The 23,849-nt window shown below is 38.1% G+C and overlaps 1 protein-coding gene across 1 annotated transcript in view; it reads right to left on the bottom strand.

The window, feature by feature from the left end:
* The window catches only part of LOC101400852 (gamma-interferon-inducible protein 16), a 71,369-nt gene that overhangs the window by 38,332 nt on the left and 9,188 nt on the right, over positions 1-23,849 (bottom strand). The window contains 2 exon segments of the mRNA XM_087417444.1: positions 19,206-19,427; positions 21,080-21,499. Of these exon segments, the coding sequence (XP_087273570.1) occupies positions 19,206-19,427; positions 21,080-21,499 (642 nt within the window).

Below are 23,849 nucleotides of genomic sequence, written 5' to 3' on the forward strand. Positions count from 1 at the left end.
TGGGTCCACAAAATGCCCACAGTGGGGGCGCTCCCCTACTCAGGGACCCGCGCCTCCAGGGAGGGCTACGTACCTGTGGGCTGCTCCAGGGCCGCCGTGAAGCACTGCGGCTTGTGAAGGCGGCATTTTTCCTCTTCAGAAGGGAGTTTCTGCCTCTTCCACCTCAATTAGGATTGTCCGTTGTTGCAGGAGTTCCTGTTATCCAGTTTTCACTTCTGTCTCAGGGGTCATTTTTCCACGAGTAGTTGTAAATTGGCTGTGTCCGCGGGAGGAGGTGTGTTCAGAGTCTGCCTACGCCGCCATCTTGAGTTCCCTCCCCCTGCTCATTGTACTCTTAAACAACTTTAGTCATTAAATCCTTCTTCTTTCCAGTAAATTCAAAGTGATTGCCTTGTTACTTTAGCCCAGAACTTCTCATTTCTCTCAGAAACAACATCCAATAATTTTTCACCCCCTCATCTGCCTGAGAGTGTCTTAAATAATTGAACATGGACATCTTGATGTATGGTCTTTTTAAAATCAGGCCTGGAAGTTGGCTTTTCATGATGAAAAGTAATTTTACCATTGGCCTGGGGGACCCAAGTCAGATTATACAGCTGTGTTATGGTGGCACTGGTGAGAAGCCAGCATGCCATCCACCCAGCCATCCATTTATCCACTCAGTAAATGTCCATTAAGTTCCTAATTGGTAACAGGAACTCTTGCATGTTCTGGTGATAAAACAGGGAGTTAAAAACAAATCCAAATTTTATAGATCTTACACTCTACTTCAGGAGGTAGACATTTTTCTTAAAAGCAAATGACTGAATGCAATAAACTGACATAAGCACTCTGAGAGAAAGGAAGATGATCCCTCAAGGGTCTGTGACAAGGGAACTTAACAAAAGCCAGGAGTTGGAGTTGGAGTTGGTCAGATGAGGCTTCTCCCCTCTCTAAGAGTGACCCTTGAGCTAAACTCTGAGAACTGAATAGGAGTGAATGGTGTCTTCAGTCAGAGGGATCTCCATGTGAAAAAGGCCTTGTGACAGAAAGTGTTGACTTGCTTAAGGACATGAAACAAAGGCAATGTGGCTGAGGTACAAAGAATCTCCAGAGATTCTTTGGTATGAGATGCTCTTTGAGAGAAACAATGCAAAGCCTTCCAGAATATGATTAGAATTCTGTCTTTGTTCAAGAGAAATCAGAAGTGTTCAGATGGGTTTAAGCAGGGGTGTGATACCAGGTTTGCATTTTGATGTGCTTGCTGTGGGTTTGTGTGGGGAAAAAAAATTTAGGGGTCCGTTTGAGTTTGGGGAGAATTACTATTGCCATAGGTCTGGAAGAGGTGATAGTAGTTTTGATTAGGTTATCAAAAGGAAATAGAGGGAGAATATATTGAATTGAAAGAGATTTGAGTAGAAGTGTTACAAGTTGTTGAGAGATTGGAAATAAAAGATTAATGAGTCGGCATCGTCAGGGAAGATGCTTTGCTTTCATTGAAGTAATTAAGGATAGCAAGGTGAAATATCCACATATAAATGTATATATACACACATTGTACATATAAATATATATTTATGTATTTGTATATATTACTTTCTGTTGTAGCATATCACAAGCAAAAAGAACACAAATCTTAATAACACAGAGAAATAAATTATCAAAAAGTAAATAGAAGATAATATACCACCATCCTGGTCAATAAATAGAATTTTATTAGCATCTCTGAAGTTCCTTTTTTGTCCCCTCCAAGACTCACACTTACAGATAGCCATTATCTTGAATTCTAACACTACAGATTAGTTTTGCCTGTTTTTAAATATAAAAGGAATTATACAATACAAACTATTTCATATCTGTCTCCTTTTTTCAAATGGTGTTAGTAAAATTCTATCCATATTGTAGTTTGTAACCATAGTGTATTCATTTTATTGCTGTATAATATTTCTTTTTTTAGCTTATGTATATATGTAAGCTATATGAATATTTAGCTCACATATATACATGAATGAAAGTCTACTGTTGATTGTTATTTGAGGCCATTATGAATAGTACCACTGTGAACATTTATGTTCATTGTGAACATTTATGTCCACTGTGAACATTTATATTCACAAAGATTATATACATCTTTTTATATACATACACTATACATAGTATACTATACATATACTATATATATACATATGCTATACACTATATATATATATATATTATTGTGTGTGTGCATCTTTCTCTTAGTTGTACACATGTAAATGGAATTTCTGGATGGTAAGATAAATATATATTGAATTTAGCAAATAGTTCTAAACTATTTTCCTAAGTGGTGTACCAATTTGAAAATTCTATTTAATTCACAGTATTTTTAAAAAATCTGATTCATTTTTAATAAATATTTACAATTTATAAGAGTATCTCAATATCATTTTCATTTGAATTATTCTGATGACTTTTGAGGTTGAACACTGTTCATATGTTTATATGTTTATTGGCCATTTGGATAGCTTATTTTATAAAGTGATCAACAAGTGTTTGTTCACTTTTCTGGTGGTTTGTCTTCCTTTTAAAATTGTATTTACGGGATTCATTTATATTATGGATAGCAATACTTTGTTTTATATTTTTACATAAGTTATCTAAAAGTGAACCCACCGGGGTACACCACTATCCCAGTCAATAAATGGAAATTTATGTATTCTCTGTTGCTTGCTTTTCAAACTCTCAATGGTATCTTTGTATGAGTTGATGTTGTGGTATGGTGTAAAAATGGCAATCCTACTGTTGCACTGTGATGGTGCAGATATATATCACAAGGTGGATTTCTTAACTCCCTGAATCTGGGCATAAGCATTTGACTTGCATTAGCCAATGGGACATTAGTAAACATGATGAAAGTAGAGGCTTGAAAAGTGCTTGTACATTGCAGCTTGCCTTGTCTCATTCCTGGGAAACCTTTCACCCTCCTGTGAACTAACCTTGCTTAGCCTTTAGAGGATAAGCCATCACAAGGAGTGAGGCCCGAGTCATCATAGTCTTTCCAGGCATCTCAGCCAGGTCCCAGGCATGTGTGTTAAGCCATCTGATCATTCAGCTTCACCTGAGCCAGGCAAGATCAGATGAACTACTCAGACAATCTACAGAATTATAGGAAATAATAAATTTTTGTTGTTTTGAGCCACTAAGTTTTTGAGTGATTTATTATGCAGCAAAAGTTAACTTGTACACCTCCTTCCAGGCTTTGTGCTATTATTATTATTATATATTTACTTCTATATGTTATAAACTACAGAAGACATCACCATCATCATCGTTGTCATCATCATTATTGTGGTATTAAACTGTCAATATTCTTTGATATTTACCCATAGATTTGCCTTTCTTTAATGTTCTTCATTCTTTCATGAAGTTCTTGCTTCCTTATAGCATTTCTTTCTTTCAGCCTAAAATGTTAACTTTATTATTTCTTGCAGTAGATTTCTGACTATGACGTATCTTCCTAGATCTTGTCTGAAAATATCTATATTTGGTCGTCATTTTGGAAGATATTTTCACTGGGTATAAAATTTGAATTTGCAGTATTATTCTTTCAGTTCTTTACAGATGTCATTATAATATCTTCTGGCTTTCATACTTTCTATTAAAAAGACAGCTATTGGTCTTGTTGCATTTCCTTTTTTTTTTATTTTTTATTTTTGTGAGGAAGATCAGCCCTGAGCTAACATGCGTGCAAATCCTCCTCTTTTTGCTGAGGAAGACTGGCCCTGGGCCAACATCTGAGCTCATCTTCCTCTAATTTATATGGGATAACACCACAGCATGGCCTGACAAGCAGTGCATTGGTGGGCACCCGGGATCCAAACCAGGGCCACCAGCAGTGGAACACGTGTGCTTAACTTCTATGCCAAGGGGCCAGCCCCTTGTTGCATTTCCTTTTAATGTAATATGTCTTTGCCTCTCTGCTTTTAAGCTTTTCCCTTTGTTTTTGTTTTTAGGCAGTTTGACTGTGATGTACTGAGTTATTTTCTTTGTGTACTTTCTGGTTGTGTTTTATTAAGGTTCTGAAATCTGTGTGTTGATGCCTTTCATCAGTGTTGGCAAACTCTCAGTCATTATCTCCTCAAAGATTGCTCTGCACCATTCTCCCTCTATTCTCCTTAGAGAATTCCAATCACAAACAAGATGTGTTGGACGTGACCTATATATTTCTTACACTCTCTTCTGGTTTTCCATTTGGTTTTTTTTCCTTATGATTCTGTTTTAATAATTTCCATTGACCTGTTTTCTAATTAACTAAACTTGTCTTCTGCTATATGCAGTCTTCTCTTCAATCCATGCAATATATTATTAATATGAGATATTGCATTTTCATCTCTATAATATACAGTTGGTTCTTCTTTTACAGATGTCAACTCTATGTTGAAGTGATTCATTTTTATCACTGTTGTGTGCATCATTTCCTTTACTTTTCTTAGCATGACAATCATAGTTATTTTAAGATCCATGACCACTAATTCCATAATCTTGTCATATGTGGGTTTGCTGATATTGTCTACTTTTTTTTTTTAACCATTACTTTCCTCTTGAGCAACATGGCTTATTGATTTTTTTTTTTTCCTTTATTGGTGTTTTCCCACTGCTTGTGAATAGTATTCTTATAAATAACCTTTTTCCATGTTTTGTACTTGTTTTTCACGGCAGGGTCTTTTCATAATAACCAAGCCCACAATTGTCCCAGCAGAATCTCTTCATGTATCATTATATTCCTGTTTTTATATCTCTGAAAGTATTTACCCAACTGCCACAATAGGGTAATACACTTGTACTCGTGTGTGCATGTGTATGTGTGTGTGTAGGTAAAGCTCGAAAACAGGTTTTGACTCAAGATTACTTCATTTCATTCTTGAAAGAAAATGATATTTAAATTTTCTCAGCTGCCTACGCTCATCTCTTCTTGCTTACTGTGTATTTATTTATTTTTAATCAGTCAATAAGAAATACAACGGGCAAAAAGAAACAAAGCTAGTGAAAAAGAAAAGTCAAACTGAAATGAGCTCTGGTGCCTCTGAAGCTCCCAGAAATAATGTCATGGAGCAACATACTGTCCATGTACAATGGGTGGGTACAGTGGCTTGGTCTTTGTAAGAGCATCCTCTAGTCACTATTCTTGCCATTTTCCACATTGGAGCCCTCTGTTCTTTATCTCGTAGCATGCAAGTAAAGAAAGCATAGCTATAATATGCAAAGTATATCTGTGTAACAAAAAAAGAAATAGCTTCAGATTCATCAGATTAAACACATATTGATAGCTCCTAACCTCTGCCAGGTCCTGGTCACTTCAACACATTGTTACAGGTTGAATTCTGTAAGAGAAAACTCTGGGATAGACAGTTGTTTTCAGGAAGTGTATTTTAGATTGCCCTCAGGATTAGTACCTGTGGGGGGTGAAGTGGGAGAAGAGGGAGAGTTTCCACTCCAATGCAGTTGCAGCAAAGACCTCAGCCAATCCCACAGGGAGCTCAGGAGCTGGGAATGCCTTTCGGAATTGTCATGGTTTGGAAGGAGGGGGCAAGACCTATATACACCTTCATTGACTAAGGTGAGGCAGCCCTCCTCAGACAAGAGTAATGCCTTGAGAGGGTCTTGGCCTCTGTAAGAATGATTACTTTGGTCCTGAAGTGGAGCTGCAGATAATATGTGAGAGACTCACCATGGAATTCACCACACACATGCAATTTCATATCCTGTGAGGCAGGTATCATAGCATTTTATAGATGTATGTACTAAGAAAACTGATTATATTTGTTACTTTCTCTTTGTCTAGAACGGCCACTCACTCTGGACTTGGTCCAGAACCATCTAGAGTTGTCAGGGAGATAATATTCACGTATTGGTGCCTTCTGGTCATCAGTAATGAAAATATACGTTATCCAACTATAGATATATGATACCAAAGAGAAGAAATCTTGGAGTGGTCCTAAGAGAAGCTGAATGTTTCAAATAGAGTCTGTTGCCTTGTCCATCAGGGTCTTCTTATGGATGGGCATTTTCCCACACTCCATGTCTCATTAGAGATCCCACTCAGAAATTCCTACACTTGGCCTTCTATGCCTCTGTTTTTCCTGTGTTCCTCTTTGACTCCAGAGGGCAAGTTGCTTTTTAAAAGTAGCATTTGCTTCTAAAAATGACTGCCCCAATTCTCTGATCACTGTTAATTTGGAAAAGCTACAAAGAAATGAGTTACCTATAATCCTATCACCTAGAGAAAGCTATATTTGATGTTGCTAAATTCTCTTTAGTGTGTTTATGTGTGTTATTAATTGTTTATTTATCCAATAAGAAACACATTATTTTTTCTGTTTGTGTCCTTTGTAGTTTTTAGGTCAATTATAACAGTTTATCATATTATTCCTATAAAGCAGTTTTAATATTATACTATAGTATTATGCTATTTGAATTTACCATATATCATTTAACTAAATTCCTGATTTTGGATATTTAAATCACTTCAATTTTTTGTAATTACAAGTAAGATATAATTCTTTGGTGTAAACCTTAGTGCATAGTTCATTATTTCTAAGGATAAATTCTTAAACATAGAATTGATTCTCCTTTTTAATTCTCCCTTTACCTCACTTATAGGATCTCTGACCGAGGTCAGAGGACAGAGGCCTGTCCAGGCCACTGAGCTCCTTTACTTTTATACCAGAGTAAAATGAGTACTCAAGACAGTATTGGGTGGAGGAACAAGGATATCTTGTGCCCAATTGGAGTTAGAAGAAGACAGAATGAGATTCACCCGTTTGCCTTAGTTAGCAAGGCATCAGCTATATGATGGGCTCTTTACGTGTACTAGAAAAGCAAAGATTCAGATCAGGGAGTCTGCCTCCAAAACCCGTGATACTGTCTCATCTGAACACAAGACTTGACAGCTTCCCTCTGCATTGTCTTTCTATCTAGATAATTCTAAATCTCAAATTTCATCCTAACTCATTTATATGTCTTTTCCTTTGAAGCCATCTATCTATGGCTGGCTTTCTGAGGTTCAACATTGTGAGTGAAGTGATATTCCCTCAACAGTACCTTCTTTACTCAAACTGTTGTCTTTCTTCTGTTGTCTTCAGCCTGAGCAGAAACAGATGGTCCAGCAGGAATCTGTCAAGGAAGAAGGGTTGCAGAAAGGCCCTGTGATCGTCATTGTGCTGAAAACAATGAAGCCGTTCGAATTTGAGACCCAAGAAGGAAAGCAAGAGATGTTTCATGCTACAGTGACTACTGAGTGTGAAATCTTTTCTGTGAAAGTTTTCAACAAAAAGCTGAAAGATAAATTTACTTCAAAGAAAATAATTATAATATCAAAATATTATTGGCACACTCATTTCCTGGAAGAAAATAGTGCCTCACTTGTGTCTGATGCCAAATCTGAGCAACCAAGCAGTGTCCCAAAGCACTTTATCAGAAAAGCTTGTCAAAACACAAAAGTCAATAAGCTTCAAACTCAGCCCCTTGCAGCAATTGTGAACGGGCTGCTGGGAGCCCAGAACGTAAGTTTCTATGTATAATTTTGTAGTGATTATCAAAAATAGCTTATTTTCCACTATGAGCCTGAAGATGCTTTAGAAATTATTCGTTTCAAAGTCTATTTATATAGAAAGAAACTGAAACACAGCCCAAAAAACTGAAGATCTGTGGAGTGATTGTGCCAAAACCGAAATACATTAAAAGTGTTTTTATTCTCATGAAGCTGTCACATTCCTATTTCAGCTTACTTTTATCTTTGTGGCCTCTGAAAAAGAGATTACTTCACACACAAATAATGTTTGCCCTCTTGGTTATTTTTGTATTTTATATATATGATCTTTTTTTAAGTGGCTATTGCTGTGAACACAAAATTACTGTAGTTGAGTGATAAACCAGATTAACTGACCTTGAAGACCAATAACTAGGGCAAGATTATGGAATTGTGATTAAAAGAAGAAAACAGAAGACAGAGTTACTATGAGGAAATTTATTAGAAGTGAGATATAGCACTTAAATTTTTTATTTAAAGTCAAACTGATAGACAAAAATTCTGTTTTTAAACCTTTAAGAGAAAATAATGTTGAAAGGCATGAAAAATGAATTCCATGTTTTCCTAAAGTGCAATTCTTTCAGTTTGAAATAATAAACATTATTTTCTAGAACAAAAAGTAAAAGAAGTGAGAAATAAAAGGTGTTTTGACTGTGAGCCTCGGGGGAACTAGCTTGCATGGCTACTTCTGGTCAAGGATAGGACTTGACGAACCACAGAGAGGGAACGTGCTGACCTTTCCTCCAGGAGCCTTAACAGAAGCACTCTGGTCTGGGGTTAGTTGCAGGGGAACTGATAAGGAGAATCTGTTCTCCTGGAAAATTCAAGCCCAAAACGACCTTGGATAAGAAGGGCATGTTCTTTACCCTAGTTACGAACCTTCAATCTGGACAACCATGCATAAATATATATTCATTTATCCCATTAAATTCAACCTAAAATACTATCAATCTTCTAGATAACTGATCAATACCCTGCTCCTTTTTGACTTGGACTTGATTGTGAATTATTTCTTGTCCTCAATTCCTGTAGGGGAGGAATAGTTTTCCCTTCTTCCCTCCACGTTCTTTGGCTGGTCTAACAATTAAATTGACATAATACAGATTAACATGAGAAAAACAAATTTAACTGTGTACCTATAGGAGTCCAATAAAAGGTATGAGACTCATAGATAGCCCAGCAATTGAGACTTATATACGGTCCTGAGCTAAGAAGACAGGGGTAGGGGCCCTGAGCTTCAAAGAGGAGGAAGACAATTCACAGAAGGCCAAGAGAGCAGATATTTGGTAAACAGATATTTACCCTGCCATGCAGATCAAGTTTTTCTTATATAAAAAGTTGTCTCTGGTAATTGCTCTCTTCCTGTCGCAGGCTCCCTGTCTAAATTCTTTCAGGCAGTTAAGGGAAAGGTAAAAAGCTTTTCCTGACTTGGCTGCGTCTTAATTGCTTTCAGCTCAAAACAATCCACATGTCTAAGTAGCACATGTTGGTGTAACTTATTCTTCTCCCCCTCATTCCTAACTCTTATTTAGACTCTTTACTGGATTTTGCATCATTTGTTCATGTCGCTTCTGGATTTGTTGCTTTAAGTCACTTTCTTCTGAAAGGGAGGAGGAAATTTCACCATTATCTCTCCTGACTTGCTGTAGCTGGACTAATAATAAAATGTAACACAAGACAGATTAACGGGAGAAAAACTAGTTTAATTTTGTGCACATGGGAGATCATAAAAATGATGCTCAGAGAGTGACCAAAAGGCAGGCACCTTTATATCATTTTACACAAAGAAACAGTAAGTTTGTGAGGATTTTACAGGACAAAGAAACCTAGGTTTAAATGCTTAATAAGTGAGGAATTTAAACAAGGATTGGATTTGGGGTAACAAATTAGCCAAAAATAACATGGTTTATTTACACGGGCTTCTCATCCTGCTGTGGGGAGAGTACCTTCTATATGGGAGGTTTATTCCCTGCTTTCAGAGGGAAAGCAGAGACTGGACAGTCAGAATGTGTTTTTTCAACTTACTCTAGTGACTTTAATTCAAAATAATCAATATCACACTGTGGCACTTCTTGGAGTGCCCTGTTCTGAACCCCTACACTTCCAACTCCAGCATCTTCTTTCTCTTGCGTCTTCTGGCTGCTGGCCCTGGAGAAGCTCTGTCTTCTCCATCTACCACCTGTTGGCTCTCAAGGTCATCCTGGCCACTTGAAAGAAGGGAGCTTGGGACTGGACAGATGGACACAGAAGGCAATATGTTCTAAGTAAACACAACTTCTCATCTACCTGAATTTGTTAATATCTATTAATATATACCAGCCAATTTCTTTTTTTTTTTTTTTTGTGAGAAAGATCAGCCTTGAGCTAACATCCATGCTAATCCTCCTCTTTTTGCTGAGGAAGACCGGCTCTGAGCTAACATCTATTGCCAATCCTCCTCCTTTTCTTCTTCCTGAAAGCCCCAGTAGATAGTTGTATGTCATAGTTGCACATCCTTCTAGTTGCTGTATGTGGGACGTGGCCTCAGCATGGCCAGAGAAGCAGTGTGTCGGTGTGCACCTGGGATCCGAACCCGGGCTGCCAGTAGCGGAGCATGCGCACTTAACCGCTAAGCCATGGGGCTGGCCCCCCAGCCAATTCAAACTGGATTTTTTTCCTTATATTTCTTTCTGGAGGCTGAAACTGACACTTTTGTGTCTGATGGATGGTGGCATTCCTCAATCAAATTATCAAAGGTTAGGTGTTGATTTCATTTTACAGAAAACGGAACAGAGGAATCATATATTATTTACCTAAGACACAACACAGGCAGGGTGGGAGTATTGGTGCTCAGACAAAAAAACAAAATCAAATGTGAGGATGGCAATAAACTTAAACTTACGTTCTTTGAGCTATCAAAAAGTGGAGAAAAACAGCAGCTGAAATCTGGAGTCTACAGTTTCATTAAGGTGGGAACTGCATGGAGGAAAATCAACTCTCCTAGGGACTCATATGCTGTGTTTGCTATCAGAATGCTGGATAGGTGCTATTGGACAGGACATGGTGTGGAAGACCCTGATATGTTGTACACCTGCATCTCAGATAACTCAGGAACTTCCCTTTCAGGAAATACACAGCTTAGGTATACGGTTAAGAGGATATGGGCATCACAAGACAGAGACACACACTGTGATACCCACACAGCTCAAAGAGTTCATCAGTAACATGGTAAGTCAAATGCAGACAGTTTGCCCAAAGTTAGGAAAATTATTCTGACAGAAGTATTTAAAAATAGACACAGACCATGTATACCTTAAGGTCACATTTCACAGTCAGTCCACCTATCTCTGCACCTACCATGGACCAGTGCAGACCCCTCTTCCTGCTCTTCCAGCTCTCCTTCATACCCATCCCCCGGTCACCACTTGGTCCTCTTCCTCATGTCTCAGCATCGTTTGCACTGACAGTTGTCTCCTTTGTAAGAATGGGGGTGAGGACTATGTGCCCTTGTTAAGGAGGAGTGTGTATCTCAGGCCAAATATTATCTTCAGGAGCATGATCCAAGAGTAAAAAATGTACCAGGATGGAGGGAAGTAAATAATTTTAGAGAAGAAAAGAAAGCTGCCCTTTAGGAGGACAGAGTCACTGCGAGCAGAGGTGGGGTAACTGATCAGCTGTCTCTTAGGCTATATATACGTTTTCTCCAACCGGTTATTAAGGCAAAAACACTGAAATGAAAAGGATCAATTTAGATCAACTGGTCTAAACAAGATTTCATTGAAGAATACCTGAGACAGTCCCTTCAACCAGATCATGAGCTACCTGAGAGCATCAGTACACAGGCTCTGCACCCGTCCCACAAATTAGTCAAGATGGGTTGATTGCTGGATAAAGAATTCCAAGATTCCACATATTAGCACAATAAAAGTTTATTTCTCCTTCATTGCAGTCAGGTTTCGTTTGGCATAGGATAGGGCTTTGCTCTATGTAGATATTCAAGGATATTGTAGTTGTTTCATCTCTGTTGAATGAATAAAAGGATTAATGGAAAATTTGTACTATTTGTAGTTATACAAGTCAATATACACTAAGGAAATAAATAAAAAAAATTCACAGGAGAACAAATACGAAAAGCTTGTAACATGAAAAGATTGTCAATCTCACTCATAATCTGAGACACAATTAAACAATGAATAAGACTCTGCTTCCACTTAGAACGTAGAACGTCAGAAAGAGTCTTGTTTGCCTGCTTACAACAATAAAAGAAAGCCACGTGATCTGCAAAATCACAACATTTTCTGAACCCCTTGGAGACCAGAGGCTGCAGGGTGAGGATCTAATCAAAAAATCTAAGGAAAGAGAGACATTTCTAAAGAGAGAAGAGGAGGAAGCACCTGTTCACTTGGAGGCAGATGATAGACACTAGATACCCCACAAGATGGAAGAATTCAGCTAGAAATTTTATTGAATCACTCAAGGTTGACATTGGGCTAACATATATAGAACAACTGGGAGCTTCAACCACAATTAGAATTTGCAACTACTTGCAGACACTCTCAATGGAGCTCATTGGTTGATCATGAGAAAGATTAGGGACAGGCCTGGGGGAGGAAAAGATTAGCCACTGTGGGAAAGACATGAAGCCCTGCCTGAATCCTTCCCTACAGAACAAAAAGACCTCTGGGGGAGGAGAAGCAAATTCTGGCATCTTAGGGTACAAATGAAGACCTATTGAACCAGGGTAAAGAAAAGTTGTTCTACTCCTAGACAAAGGGAAGAAATAGGCTCTGGGTGCAGAATATAAAAGGTTCTCCTACAGTGGGGAGAGGGACAGGATCAGCGGTGAATGTCTCACCCCTAAGACTCAGGGACACAGTGCCTGCCGAAGACTGAGGCTGAACCAGGACAATAGGGAACTCCCCCGCTACTCTTCCTGCAACCTGCTGCTTACCACCAGGCTAAACAAGCACCAAACAAGCACTAAACAAGTTACAGCATTTAACTACTAGGGGATGGTCAAGAGCATGTACAAAAACATTTTCTTAGGTTTAGGAGTAAAGGGAAGAAAAGCTGATGGTGTAGCACTAGAGGAATTTGAAGCATGTGGTGCACTGAGAGTAAATAGAAACAACAAATATCAAGCCTAGCTCTACTCCCGACCAAATGAATTCAACCACCATGGTAAATCATAGCAAGAAAACATCCATGTCCATTTCCAGGCATAAATGCTATTCACCTCAATCTGTATTGTCACAGATGGCTTTCAATAAAAATTGGAGACACACAAAGAAAAGAAAAATAATCGGAGAGACAGATCAATCAAAAGAACCAAAGTTAGATATGATATAGATGTTGGAACTCTCAGGTAGAGTATTTAATATAGATGGACAACATGCATCATCAGATGGAGAATTTCAGTAGAGAATTGGAAACTAAGAGCAAGAATGAAATGGAAATGCTAGAAATGAAAAACATCATTATAGAGATGAAGAACACATTTAACCAGATCATCAGTAGACTTTACACAGCACGCAAAAGAATGAATGAACTACAGATAGATCAATAAAAATTACTCCAATGGAAACACAAGGAGAAAAAAATGGAAAGAAAAAAACAGATTAGAGTATCTAAGAGATATGGGACAATATCAAGCAGTTAAAAATATCTGTAACTGGAATCCCAGAAGGAGAACAGAGACAGAATGAGGCATAAGGGATATTTGAAAAGAGATCAAGGCAAAGAATTTCTCAAAACTAATAACAGACACCAAATCACCACAGAGCCATGAATCTCAGAGAACGTCAAGCAGAATAAACAATAATAATGATATAAGAATAATAATCAACCACATACACACTTACATATATCATATTCAAACTTCTAAAAGGCAAAAGACATATGGAGAATGTTGAAAGCAGCCAGAGAGAACAAAGACACCTATACACATATACAGATGTGAGAATTACAGCAGACTTCTTGTGAGAACCTACTTAAGCCTGAACACTATGGATTGACATCTTTATAGTTCTGAAAGAAAAAGACATCTGTCAAACCAGAATTCTAAATCCAGTAAAAACGTTGAAACATGGAAGAGAAATAGACATTTTCAAACCAACAAAAACTAGAGTAATTTATTCATAGGAACTGAATTGAAATAAGTGTTAAAGGAAGTGTTTTAGGCAAAGGAATATAATATCATACAGAAATTTAAGTCTATAGAACAAAAAGAAGCAAGCTAAAAAGGAAGGCAATATAACATTTACTTTTTCTTATTTTAAGTGATCTAGAGGATAACCCATGTTCAAAAAGAGGGTTGGCAACATTTTTCTGTAAAATACCCAATAGTATATGTTTTAAACTGTATGGGCCATATGGTCTCTGTTACCCATGCTGACCTTTGCACTGGCTGCAAAAGCAGCCATAGACAATCCAGAAATGAATCTGCATATTTGCATTCCAATAAAACTGTATTATGGACACTGAAATTTGAATTTTATATATTTTTTATGTGTCTTCCGATTTTTTCCCCTAAACATTAAAATGACATAAAAACCACGTTAGCTTGTGGGCTATACAAAAACAGGTGGCGTGCTGTACAAAACCAGGCAATGGGCTGGACTTGCCCCATGGGCCATAGTTTGCCAATCCCTAGTCTGATGAAAAAATATTAGTGATATATTGTATGTTTATAGAATAAATAAAAGTAAAGTATTTGACAATGATAGCACAAAATATGAGAGGGAGGAATTAGCATTATAGTGTTGGAAAGTCCTTACACAACATGTCAAGCAGCATGATAATATATGAAGGTAGATTCTGATTAAATAAAGATGTATATTCTAGGGCCGGCCCCGTGGCTTAGTGGTTAAGTGTGCACGCTCCGCTACTGGCAGCCTGGGATCGGATCCCGGGCATGCACCGACGCACTGCTTCTCTGGCCATGCTGAGGCCGCTTCCCACATACAGCAACTAGAAGGATGTGCATCTGTGACATACAACTATCTACTGGGGCTTTGTGGAAAAAAAAAAAGGAGGAGGATTGGCAATAGATGTTAGCTCAGAGCTGGTCTTCCTCAGCAAAAAGAGGAGGATTAGCATGGATGTTAGCTCAGGGCTGATCTTCCTCACACACACACAAAAAAGATGTATATTCTAAATTCTAAGGCAATGATACAAAATATTTATAAAAGGGATATAAATAATAAGACAATTTTGTGATGTGGAGAAAGGAGAGGCATATAAACTGATGAATTGATGAAAAGCAATAAGAAAAGTATGCATATTGAGGTATATGAGAAAGCAATTTGGTTTAGAGGTAATTCAGCCTGACCTTGTTTTTCCAGAAAGGCCTGACATGGCCTGTCAATCGTGCATTGTACATCTGCTTTAAACATTTACAAAGCAAAGAATGATGTCTTTAAAGATGGGGATGTATGCCTCCCTCCATTTTAGCATTTCTTTCAGGATAAGCATCTTTCCCAGAAACTAAGGGTCAAACTGACCTACTGTGTACATCTTGTTATCTCTTGTGATCATCTTGTGACCACTGACCTGCTTTGCCAGCAAAACATCTTGTGAGTGTAGTAAAAGGAGATATTCCTGTCATATTTGATGTATGTTCCTTGTTCCAAGACAGTATAACCACACCATACACCTTGCTTCTTCAGTGAGCTTCCTCTCTTGGTGAAGGCATTCTCTCAGGCTGTATGGTCCTGAGAAAGGCTCATGTAATAAACTCACCCCAATTTTGATTTATAGATTGATTATTCATTATCTGCATTGAGGAGACCCAATGGAACACAATAGAGAGTCCAAGAATAGGCCACATATATGCAATTTATTGATTTTCTACAAAAGTACAAATACAAAAAAAAAAAAACAAAACAAAAGTACAAATACAATTCAAGAAAGGATAATTTTTCAACAAATAGTATCAGGACAATTGGATATTTTTATTAACACAATAATGAACTTGATCAGTACCTCACTCTCTATACAAAAATTAACTCAAAATGGATGATTGACTTATATGTAAAATCTAAAACTATAAAACTTCTAGAAGAAAACACAAGAGACAATCTCAGTGATGTTGGCTTTGGCAAAGATTTCTTAGATATGACACAAAGAGCACAATCTACACAGGATAAATTTTTTGATAATTTAACCTTCATCAAAACGAAAATTTCTCTTCAAAAGATACTGTGAAGGCATGAAAAGGCAAGCCACAATTTGGGAGCTAATATTTGCTAGTCACATAGATGCTAAAGATCTTGTATTCAGAATTTACAAAGAACTCTCAAAACTCAATAATATGAGAACAAACAACTGCATTTTAAAAATAGGCAAAAGAAGATACATGGGTGTCAAATAAGCACATAAAAAAATGTTCACCGGGCCCGCCCGGTGGCTTAGCGGTTAAGTGCGAGCGCTCCCGCTATTGGCGGCCTGGGTTCAGATCCCCGGCGCACACCAACACACTGCTTCTCCGGCCATGCTGAGGCCGCGTCCCACATATAGCAAGTAGAAGGTTGTGCAACTATGACATACAACTATCTACTGGGGCTTTCAGGAAGAAGAAAAGGAGGAGGATTGGCAATAGATGTTCGCTCAGAGCCGGTCTTCCTCAGCAAAAAGAGGAGGATTAGCATGGATTTTAGCTCAGGGCTGATCTTCCTCACACACACACAAAAAAATGCTCACCATAGTCCATCTTTAAGGAAGTGCAAATTAAAACTACAAGATACCACTATCTACCAATTAGAATGGCTAAAATTTAAAAAGGTTGACCATACCATGGGCTGACGAGGATGTAGAAGTACTAGAACTGTCATAAAATGCAGGCAGAAATGTCAAATGGTACCCCACTTTTCAAGAGTTTGGCAGGTTTTTTGTTTTTTTTTTAAGTTAACCTACACCTACAATGCTAAACTCTGAGGAGGATGTGGAGCAACTGAAACTCTGACACATTGCTGGTGGGAATGAACAATGTTACAATCACTTTAGAAAACAATTTGGCAATTTCTTGTAGATTTGAACATACACTTACCGTACAAACCATCAATTTCACTAAAAGTTTTTTGCCCATTGAAATGATAACGTGTGATCACAAAAATATTTGCATGTGAATATTTATAGCAGTTTTAATGTAATTATGCAAAACTGTAAACAACCCAATTGTTCCTCACCTGGGGAATGCATAAACAAACTTTGGTGGATCCACACAATTATACTTTACACAGCCATAAAAAGGAATAAGCTGGTACACACAACTACATGGATGAATCTTAAATGCACTACACTAAGTGAAAGAAGCCAGACTCAAAATTCTATATACATTTATTATTTCATTTTATGAAAGTCTGGATAAGGCGAAAAGTAAGTTAAAAAACTATATCAGTGGTTGCCAGGAGCTTAGGATTTGAATTGGGGGAAGAGTTGACAAGTAGCATGAAGGAAATTCTTGTTAGGATGAAACTGTTCTAAATCAGTAGGAAAGTGATTTTGCCTCTCTATTCCTGGTTTTTCTCATTAGGAGAATAAAAAGGAGAGCACTAGCAACCCTCCAGAGCTAGTATGAAGATTATGTGACCCAAAATAATTGCAAAATACCAGGTATCAAATACGCAATCATTAAATATATTGTCAATTTCAGTTTTAGATGTCTACTTTCTGCCATTGTACTCTAAAGTGAATTAATGATTCTTCAATGTTTACCTAATGCAGGTCTTTGCCTGGGGCAACTTTCTGATGGAACTCACATATGTGAAATGTGAGACGAGGAAATATAGTTGTAGAGCTATAGAGATGTTGGTACCTGAGTAAGTGAATGGAACCGGTTATTTGACATCAGACAGGGCTAGAATTGCTTCCAAGATATACTAGTGTCTTCCTGCTAATCAGGCGAAGCTGCCTTATTTTGCAGACAAATTACCCAATTATGCCCCCTCCAGGAAACCAATTCTGAAAAGGTACTCACTGTTCTGGATTAAAGCAACCCATCGTAGGACATGGGACTAGGCAATTGAAGCACAGACTGAATTTAAGCCGCCCTCTGCCCCCTCGCGGGTTTCTTTTGAGCAGAGAATAGCCTGTTCAGCATGTCCATTTTTGACTGGAGTCTTATCATGTAAATATCACACTTAAAGTATAAATCCTAACATTCCTTAGGGCCTGTGTGCCCCACCCTGATTTGCAGGTACAGACTATTTGCTCTTAAACAATTCTCCAATGAATTAAACTCCTGGGGAAACATTGCGATAAAGAGAAACATGATGTTTATCATGTTTTCCAAATTATAAAAATTACGGTTGTAAAATATGACATTGAGATGGTAGAGAAAAAAATCAAAAAGAAAATGAAAAACACCTGTAACACCCCATTTCCAAGAATTAATACCTGGTATATATATTGTTGTATATCTTACATATATATGTGTACTACATACATATATATATGTTTGTACTTAAATCTTATCTCCATTAACATCACTATTAATTGCATTCACGTTTCAAGAAGGAGAGATCTAGTGAGGTTTTCATATAGCAATCAGGATTGAGTGGTTGTTTCTTGCTTTTCCTGGTCTTGATGACCTGGAGGATAAAAAGATAAAGATAGACCAGTTGAAATGCACCTGATCATAAATTCCTCCCTTCACTCACACTGTGTCTCTTTGCCACAGGCTGTATCCCTTTCTCTCTTCCTTTCTAAAAGGCTCTTCTCTCACTCTCATCTATCTCTTGTAATGACGTCCTGTTTATTGAGTCACCAACCTCTCCTCTTGGTTGGGACCTGGGAATGAGATATTCACTCACACCCAGCATGAGTACACGTGGACAGGCAGGAGGTGTGGGGAACAACAGGGGAGAGGAAGGAGCAGGTGTATTCAATGTCAAGGATTGAGGGGAAAGTTCTCACTGAGTAGAAAAGTGGGAGGAAGGTGCAAAAGGTATTCCTGGTGTAATGCGTTGAGGGAAGGGTTGGAATGTTTGATTGATGGTCCTGAGAATTGGAAAGATCCGAGAACAAGTGCATTTCTGAGCACCTAGATATGTCAGCCTTTGCCTTTGATCTGTTTGCGTTCCAGTATTAGCCTTTGTTAGTGTCCCAAGAATCCCACATGGATGTGTGTGTGTTTCTGTGTGTGTGTGACAAGGAGTATAGACTTTGTCATGTAGAACCAACCACCTCTGTTTGTTGTTGACCAACGGCAACACTAAAAGTAGGTATCTCACTAAAGGCAGGTAACTTTGTGTTCTGAGATGCTCAGGGGCATTCTTGATCATATAATCTGGTAGGAGCTCTACAAACCACTCTCCTAGAAGGAAGATATTTCCGCCATTTCATAGATGATGAACCTGAGATTCCTAGTGTTTAAGTTCATTGGCAAACTAGAAAATTATAGAGCCAATACTTGAAACAAATCTGCCTTAATGAAGCCCAAGTTTACACAATAAGCTCCCTGTTTTGATAAATTCAACCCATTCTATAATATTTAGCTTAGGTATCATATCTTTTGAATGCCTCTCTGAAGTTTCTCTCTTCAATATGATGAAAGATATGCTTCTTTATTAAAAAAAGAATGATGAAAAGAAAGTTTATATTCAAAAGGGCAAGGATTGGTTCTTTTAGCCCCGGTGGATTGTCTGTATAATAGCAGCAGTCTAGTTTTTTTAAATTCTACTTTAGCAGAATGATGTTTCCCAGGAGTTCTCACCTTGATGAAACTGTGAATCACGGATCTCAGCTGCCTCTTACTCTCACCTAACGCCAATTCAAAGCAGATGAGTTGAAGTTTATCTCCTTCCTCGCAGTTGATTTTGGCCAGTCGTCCATACACCACGACATCCATCTTCCCCGTATTATCTTGTATTTCGTAATATAGGAAATTATTCCACACTCTTCTCTGCAAAAGAAAATTAGCATTGATCTTTTGAGAACTGGATTAGATTTCCACATCTGTGAGAAATACAGGGCGTTAATGAAAACTTTTGTCTCTGACTGGTTAATATGAGCTCTAAGTCCAGAATTATGGTTACCAAGTAGCTTAAGATATCTCGTCCAGAAAATTCCCTCTTTTGAATCTTGTGTCTACTTTTCCTTCTTTTAGGTCTTTATTTGCCTGGTTCTTCTAAAAATAATTGATTACTTCCTAATTTTTCCTGCGTCCATCTCGGAATAGCTGACCTTTCTTAAGGAACTTGAATACAGTCAGATCTGATAACCTCTACAGGTTTCTTTGGGACCTGAGAAGAGAGAAGACAGCCCATTCATGCTTCATTATGAGTGTGAAAAAGATTGTTGCAAGTCTTCATTTAGCGGATTGCTATATCAATATGTAATTCTTTCTTCTATCTTCTGCATTTATTCATTCTTTTCCAACCGGCCCAAATCTTGAATCTAGATTATCTAGTCCCATGATTCTAGTTTCTATCTCATTTACTTTATTCACTAATTCTACAAATGCATAGGTGTGCACAGCCATTTAAACAGAGTGTGCAGAAAACAACAGGGGTAAAAGTAAAGAGCCACCCTAGAAGACGTATATAATGGAGTATGAAATATACTTCATATAAAAATTTAGGTCAGCTAAGCTTAGTTTCCTATGTTGTTTTACACTGAAATATCTACCAAATTCTAAGAATTCACTAAAATTCTGTCTTTATTGTCCATATGTATGAATTGAATTTAAATTATATGATGCTCTATTCTTTTCAACATCCATGTTTCTTATTAGTTAACGCCCAAGTGAATTGCTCCACAAGTTTTTTTTTAATATATATGTGTATTTTTTTGGCGAGGAAGATCAGCCCAGAGCTAACATCTGTTGCCAATCCTCCTTTTTTTGCTGAGGAAGATTGGCCCTAGGCTAACATCCGTGTCCATCTTCCTCTACTTTACATGTGACATGCCTACCATGGCTTGATAAGCAGTGCGTAGTTCCACGCCTGATATCCGATCTGCGAACCCCCAGCTGCTGAAGCGGAGCGTGCGAATTTAACAACTATCACATCAGGTGGGCCCCTTGCTCAACAACTTTTTGATGAATGAATGTGAAGAGGTGAGGGCATTTTAGCTGTCTGTTGGAAACAGCTGCATTTTAGGGCAGAGTAGTCTATTGATTTCTTAGTCTGGTTGTCACAACTGGAATCCAAGCTTGAGAGGGCAATTCTGCATTCACAATTAAGTTAAGCTGTCACTGAAATAGATGAGGTAGAACTGAAAGAAAGAAAATCAGAAGGATATGTCTATTGATATACTCTGCACTGTCCTGGAGCAGGGTGACTGTCAATGGATCATCATAGCTGATAAAATGCCAAGGTTTCTGGGGAATCTCTTTCCAAAGAACTTGAAAATTGTCACCTTGGGAAGAGTAATGTTCAGAGATTATCTCTCTGATATGCTATGCTGAAATGGGTAGATGTCACCTAACTCTCCCAGGTCAGGGGTGCCTTGAGTTTCTGTGTCTAGGCCAAGAACCAAACTCCAAATGTCAAGTTAAGACTTTTAAATTCTGGGGCTGCAAAAGAAATATTATAAAACAATGGTGTGGCCTACCTTATGCACCTGATACACTCCATTCACAAATGTTCCTGGAGCTTGCGAGTACAGATGAATGATTTTAGGAGTTGCATTAGCATTTATCATGAGTCGCTTTGAGACCTCCATCTTTTGGTCAGCATTAACATCAGACACAGATGAGGTATTGTAGACCTCCAGGAACCCATTGCGGCCAATATAATCTGATATGGCGATGACTTTCTTTGGGATGAACTTCTCCTTCAGGCTGACATCAAACACCTTCACTTGGAAGAATTCGCTCTCAGTAGCCACTGTGGCGTGAAACATCTTTCTCTCCCCTTGTCTGACGGTATATGAAAATGGTTCTGTTGCTTTCAGTACCATCACTTCTTTGGGGCCCCTCTGGAAATCCTCTTCTGTGGAAGCTTCCTTAGGTACAGCCTTCAGTCTTGGTTTCTACTTAAAAGTACACACCAAAACCAGGAACAATTTAGAAAGGGAATACAGAGATACTCTCTAGTGAGAGCCTTCTCGGGCTTGATGTTAAGCCTCAAGGAACACCATAATCGGATGAACTTGGAAAAAGACTAGACAAATATGGCTGACATGGCATAACTTAGCTGATAGAAGAAATGGAGAAGATTTAAACAGCAATATTATTTCTTTTCTTCATTTTGTATAAGTTTGCAAGGAAGAATATTTATCTTCAAAAAGATTTAACCCAAGAAAAAAAGTATTTCTCCTAGGAAGAGCTATGTAGAGTACAGGGGCAGTGTGCAATAGCAATGCCATTGTGTAGTGAATCCTAATAGAGATGCAGATGAAAAACAATCTTAATTTATCCCATCAACTCATTTTAGTGAGCAAAGTAAGATATAAATGGGGAGGAAAATAAGTCATCCTTAGTATCACTGAGAGTGAAGAATGCTTCCCTCCAGTCAGAAACCATTGATTTCATCTGAAAATGATCCCGGTCGAGGTGACAATTTAAAGACCCAAATCACAAAACCCCTTTCCAAAAAAGCAGTGCTGTGTTGGGAAAGTGTTAGTAAAACACTCACTGGAAGTATCCCATGACCTTCCCTAATTTGAAAATGTCCTGGATAGAGGCTCACAGCTATAGAAAAATGTGTGTAATGTGATCCAAATTGGGACAGAATGATATTCTTTGTATATAAATAAGAAAAGGTAAAATCAGAAAGAGTATTTACCAAAATGTAGCATTTGATAGAGGAGAGATTTCAAAAAGTTAAAATTTAATTACTTTTTCTATGCATCTACACATCCTAAATTTTCTAAGATGATATTATTTATGAAATGAAAAATGAAAGAGGGGTGCCGGCCCATGACTTAGTGGGTAAGTCTGGTGTGCTCTGCTTTGGCAGCCCAGGTTAGCTTCCCAGGCGTGGAACACCTGGGACACCACTTGTTGGTGGCCAAGTTGTGGTGGCTCACATACAAAATATAGGAAGATTGGCACAGATGTTAGCTCAGGGTGAATCTTCCTCAGCAGAAAAATATAAAAGAGAAAGAATTGGTGATAGTGCTTTGATTGGCTCTGTATTTCTCCACCCTATGCTGTGTCTTTCACTGTGTATTGAGGGAAATACAAACATAAAATTAAACGAACAAAGGACTAATTACACCCACTGGAGACTAGGGATGACTAAGTAACCACTGGGTCCTAGATTATCCTAATGTAGATGATGGTGCCTAATAAGAGTTGGAGTTCACATTTAGGGTATGACTTCATCTCAAAATATACATTTAACAAAAAATGTGTGATTTAATTAAAGAAAGAATTGTATATAGTAGGGCATTATTGAGAAGCTCCTTCATGGTTCCACTGATCCCTGTCATTATATTGTACAGAGTGGAGATATTGGAAACAGGACGCTGGTACCTTGATTAAGGAACTGCTGGATGGGGTTGGTGGTGGCATCTGAGGAATCTGGGCACAGCCCTCAGTTGGGCACGTGCTGGTTGTCAAAGCTTCTGGAAGATGACTGTGCTTTTGGAATAGTTTCATCCTCTTGGATTCCTCAGTTTTAGTTGTGGTGTCTTTCCTTTTCTGAAGGAAAATATATATGTATTTTTTCCTGGTTAATGATTTTCAATATCAAATGAACCACAACATTCTCCTACTCTTGATCTCTTTCTGTCTCTCTGTCCTTGTCTGTCTGTCTGTCTCTCTCTCTCTCTCACACACACACACACACACACACACACATGAACACAGACACACACACAGACACAGGAGAGGATCTTCACTCCAACAATTTTCTCTGGAATAATAGCACATCTTCAGATACCCCCAACACCTTCCCAGCTTGGACCCCGATCAGAATTTCTAACTTCACTCTGCAAATGTTAAAACCTCAGGTGACTGAACTTTCATTGCTCTGTTATGGAATTCTGGCTTTACTTCTGCTGCAAACAGCCCTATGTCAACTTCATCAAGATAACATTAGAGTTCTTTATTGGTAGAAAATCCTACCAGGCTATAAAGGAAGCAAGTCTCAGAACAGCATCAGCTGCACCAATGGATGTTTAATTAACTAAGTCTTTTACTACGTTGTATATTTATCAAATAACAAAATCTCCAGGTGAAGAAAACCAAGTCTCCAACTGTCTGAAAGCTTTGTTTATCACCATACTGGAGAAATTCCCTCAAATTCATATTTCTAAAGGGGGGATTCTGCTCTCTATGTAGTCTGCATCAGGCAACCAAATCCCTCAGAGTTCTCAACCAGAAACAGACCCATTCAAGATTTCACCCAGGCATCCCCAGTACCTGGATTTTTAT

Source organism: Ceratotherium simum, chromosome 2 (genome assembly GCF_057802395.1).
Source record: "Ceratotherium simum simum isolate JZ-2026a chromosome 2, ASM5780239v1, whole genome shotgun sequence".
NCBI lineage: Eukaryota > Metazoa > Chordata > Mammalia > Perissodactyla > Rhinocerotidae > Ceratotherium > Ceratotherium simum.